General features: G+C 34.1%; 1 protein-coding gene across 1 annotated transcript in view; it reads left to right on the plus strand.

Annotated features, from left to right (window-relative positions):
* Nucleotides 1–2,365: 2,365 nt before the first annotated feature.
* The window catches only part of selenol (selenoprotein L), a 7,855-nt gene continuing 5,436 nt past the window's right edge, over nucleotides 2,366–4,784 (plus strand). The window contains exons 1-4 of the mRNA XM_037685644.1: nucleotides 2,366–2,487; nucleotides 2,837–2,915; nucleotides 2,998–3,051; nucleotides 3,310–3,355. Coding sequence (XP_037541572.1) covers nucleotides 2,382–2,487; nucleotides 2,837–2,915; nucleotides 2,998–3,051; nucleotides 3,310–3,355 — 285 coding nt within the window. The 5' untranslated portion in view covers nucleotides 2,366–2,381. The remainder of the gene's footprint in view (nucleotides 2,488–2,836; nucleotides 2,916–2,997; nucleotides 3,052–3,309; nucleotides 3,356–4,784) is intronic.

Consider the following 4,784-nt stretch of genomic DNA (forward strand, 5'->3'; position numbering starts at 1 on the left):
ACGTACCCTGTAAGTACCAGGTACCTGGTACGTACCAGGCTGTATTATGTGCTCCTACATCATTTTCTCCCCCAAAAATTGAAAACATTTGATCAATTCTTGTTTCTTTCAGTAGAACTAGTTTCAGGATCTGCAGACGGGTTTATCTTTGGCTCCAAAACCGCTCCATAGTGCAAAAAAGACTGCATTTGGGTTTTCCTTTTTATATTTGTGATAATTTAACTCTAAAGTCTGAGCTGCCTGATAACTACCATTATCTCAACTGTCCTACCTGTCTCTGACTGGCGGGTCTTTAAGGGCTAATTTTAAATGGGATTTTCAAAAGGCTTCATTTTTAAGTTGCGTTTGCTGTCGGTTCTCAGCGTTTCTCACGTTTTTGAACATTTACGCTCTCGTGGATTTAAACTGACCGGTTCTTTACGACACCAGTGTTTTGGAAGAACAGATCACGTTCTTTCAGGTGGTTCTTCTTTGAAAAATTAAGTAAAAACTTGCTGAACGTATCAAACCCAAAAGAAAACGCAAGTTTATGTTTTTCCTGGTGTTTTGGGCGACAACAGTAGAGTCTGAATAAAGAAAATGTGTGGTTCCCACTAAACAACATTTAATGTTAGTTTCCAGAGGTGTTATTTAGGGATTGTGGCGTCGGCATGAAAACACACGTCAGGTACTGAAGCAGTATTGTTGTTTGTGCCACTGCTGCCTGAGTGTAAATTATCACGAGAGTTAAAGCACCAGACTCTGAAAGTTTTCTGTGATTTTTGGGGCCTTAATTCTCTTCTTATGAGAACTGAAAGTTATTACGGTCTGCAGGAGTTTGTACTCGGCTAATTTCATCTAACTTTGTTTCCAGAAGTCAAAATAACTTTAATTAAACTATTTATTTCCAGTCCGAGCTGTTTTATTCTTATTTTTTTTGTTCAACCTTTTGATATTACCTCATCTTTGTTGGGTCATCTTGTCATCGAGTTTGAAATGAAACGACTCCCTATAAAACTTGAAGGAACGAATCTTTCTGTTGAACAAATGTTCAATAAAACTGAGCAATTTCATCTGGTTCTGATGTGTTTTCTGTTTTTTCAGAAGAACTCATTGAAATCTACTTTCAGGAAATAAAAATTGATTGTCTAGTGCGATGAGAAAAAGTTTCACATTACTCCTAGTTATAACTTATTTATAAGTCAAAGTTTTGAGTTCTCTAGGATTAAAGAGTTCCTTAGTTAAAAGTTAATATTTTTACATGCTGAGTCAAAAATACGAGCTATGAAAACCTAAATATGCAAAAATAAAATCTTATTTTTTTTGTCCTTTAGATCAAATTTGAGTCTCTAAAGTCACAAACTTGAAAAACAATTACAGGAAGAGAATAAGAAAGTTTGAAAAATGTTTTGAAATCCAGTCTCTAAATGTTTTAATGTATAATAAAAACAGAAGCCACACTTCTTAAAACTGAACGCTTTTTTGAGGCATGTTTTATCTGAAATCCGCAGCAGTTGAATTAAATTTCTTTACACAAATTTAACTGAGATGCTAAGTCAAAATGACGAACTTCTTGACCCTTTTTAAGATGCCAAGTTATTTTAACATCTTAACATCTCATAATTATGATTTAGCATATAATAAGTGTTATGGGATGCTAAGTCCAAATTTGCAGATGGTATCTCATAAATATGAGGTGTTTGGCATAAGATACGATTAATTTTTGAGATGCTAAATCATATTTGTGGAATGTGTCTTATAAAATTGAGATAAGTCAGAATTATTTTTAGAGTCATAATTTTGAGATTGAATCCTAATTAGCATCTTAGCATCTCATATTTATAACTTCACAGCTCATTTAAGTATTATGTGATAAATATGAGCTGTTTATTGTCTCACTATTTTACAATTGTTTGTTTCATAATTATGATTTGCTTTTATATTCATAAGATAGTAAAAAAAAAAAAATAGCATCTTAAAATCTCAGTTATGGTTTAGCGTGTCATATTTTAAGGGTTATTTATTATGAGATGCTAAGTTTTTTATTGTAATATGATAATGTGACACTAAGTTGTAATAAATCATGAAATACTAAGTCAACGTTTTGGAGTTGTAGTTTTGAGGTGTTCCGTCCTAATTATGAGACGATAACTCATAATTATGACTCCAATATATTGTTTTGTTTTATACAAGTGGCATATTTAAAATGTGATTTTTTAAAGTAATGACCAACTTCAAGAATCTCAAAAGAAACTTTTCCTTGCAGTTCTTGCAATTGACCACTAGATGGTGCTAAAGCGCCAAGAAGCTGCGTCACGTGACGCTCTTCCCTGATTCTGATTGGTCCAGGCGGTTCTCTGGGGAACAACGCTGGTTCTGTCAGTTGGTCAGAACAGGTGACCATGGCGGAGGTTGCGACTGTCTCAGAAGAAACTTTGACAAGTAGTTTGAGTTTATTGGTCAGTTTGGGCAAAGTTTTGCTGCAGAACGCCAAACAGGAAGCAGCAGGTAAGACGAAGATTCAAACAAACCACGTTTGAACGCTTTAGTGTAAATTAATTGGATGTTTTCCTCTAGTTTAAATATTGTTTTCAATGCGTCACATTATGTGAAGTAAAAGTAGAATACCAGCGAAATATTATGTTTCATTGAAGGTAAATAAAGTGACTCAGTGTCGCAGTTAGTGACACTTTAATGTTTCTTAATCTGAACACAAAGCCACAGCATGTGAGAAATGTTTCAGCAGATCAGTGTTGTCAATCTTTGGATTAAAATCTGGTGTAATCTAATCCCTGTCATGCTTTTTGCCAACATAAACCAACCTGACCCTTAACAAAGACCTCTTGTTCTCCTGCAGCCTCCCTGAAGACTTTTGTACCTCATAAGATCACCACTTTATTTGGCCTGGTCACAGCTGGAGCAGACTTTTACAAAAGGTGAATAAAAATCACACAAATTAATAAATCCTCGCTGTTTGCGTTGACGTTTAATCTGCACAAACGTGCCGTTTCTGAGCAGCGTGGGAGTGAAGACAAGGACTGAAGCAGAGGAGGTTTGGAAGAAGTCTTATCGGTAAGTTTGGTGCACACACATTTTTCATAATGACAAAACGTGGGGGGAAAACATGACAAAATAAAGGTGTTGCTCCGGTCTGTTTTGGTGAGGAGGGAGCTGAGCTGAAAGAAAAAAGCTCTCGATTTACTGGTCCACTCATGTTTCAACTGTCACGTCTTGTGTATTATTATTACAAGATCCCAAACACAAACTGCTCATTACTTATTTGTTTAATTTTAACTAATTAAAATAACCAAAAGATTTCTTTTGTTTCAGCCATGAAGCAGTGAGAGAGCAGGTAGAGGAGCTCCTTCAGCTCCAGGTCTGTGTATATGACCTCTTTCTCTTTTTGCAAATCTTGTTTTTATCACGTTTGTTGTTTTATTTAATAAAGGCTTAAAATCCTCACAGACAGGTGAAGTATACTGGATAAAAATACATGTATATTATTTAGATAATGTTGGATTAAATTTATGATTTAAAACACAGAATTCACTTTTCTCAAGGAAGATGTTATTTTTATTTATTTTTTCCCAAAAAACAACAACATATCAATCAATAGACATAAATATATTACTGGGGACAGCCACCTGTTATTATCCACCTGACTCAGGGTTTCTTGACTTTATATCTTAGTCTTCCGTCAACTTTAATGCGGCCCGAACCTCAATGTGTACCCCCACAAATGTTATATCAAAACGACCGGCTCGGCATCGTGATGTGCGCTATTACTTTTATTGACGTTTCGAGTTACCATGGCAACGTAATTTGCAAACAAAGACACCATATTTCCCATTCAAAATGCCTGACAGACCTCAGCTGCTTCTGCTATAACTCGGTCGTTCTTTGAGATGCTGAACTGAAATTTGCTCTGGTCGTAGCTGAGAGCGAGTTTTCATTCGTTCCTAAAGTAAATTAAAATACCAAGATGGCCGCCTGAGCTAAAAAAGGAAAAATACTATAAATCAGCTAATTTTAGAGATTTTGAGCTAAAATTTAATGTGGTGATAGCTGAGAATGTTTCTTATCACATACTGGAGGCAAATCAAAAATCCAAGATGGCCACCTTAGCCATATGGGGAAAAAATACGATAACTCAGCCATTTTTATAGCTATTCCGCTGAAATTTGGTATAGTGGTAGCTGAGAGCGAACCCAAACACATCGTGCAGTCAAATCAATAATTGAACTTGTCAGCAACCTGGCAGTCCCGTTAAAGTTTGTCCAGGATCTTTCTAGTTTAAGTTTAATATTTTGTAGCTGAAACCAGAACAATTTATTTATTTGAGTTCGTTTTTTTTCCCCTTTGGAAACAATTTTTGAACTCATAATTTATTAATTTTGTTGAGATTTTTTATGGTTCACAATTGTTTAGATTTTTTTTGTATCATAAGTTGCAACAAGCATTTCAGTTAAATATTTTATAGATACTTCATACTACTTTATACTTGATAGATAAACTGAATTGAATAGATACTTTATACTACTTTATACTTTACTACTTTATACTTTATAGATTCTTTATACTATTTTATACTTTATAGATACTTTATACTTTATACTACTTTATAGATACTTTACACTACTTGATAGATGAACTGAATTGAATTGAATAGATACTTTATACTACTTTATACTTTATAGATACTTTATAAATATACTACTTTATACTTTATAGACACTTTATACTTTATAGATACGCTACACTACTTTATACTTTATAGACACTTTATACTACTTTATACTTGATAG

The sequence above is a fragment of the Nematolebias whitei genome, chromosome 12 (assembly GCF_014905685.2).
Source record: "Nematolebias whitei isolate Nwh7 chromosome 12, NemWhi1, whole genome shotgun sequence".
NCBI lineage: Eukaryota > Metazoa > Chordata > Actinopteri > Cyprinodontiformes > Rivulidae > Nematolebias > Nematolebias whitei.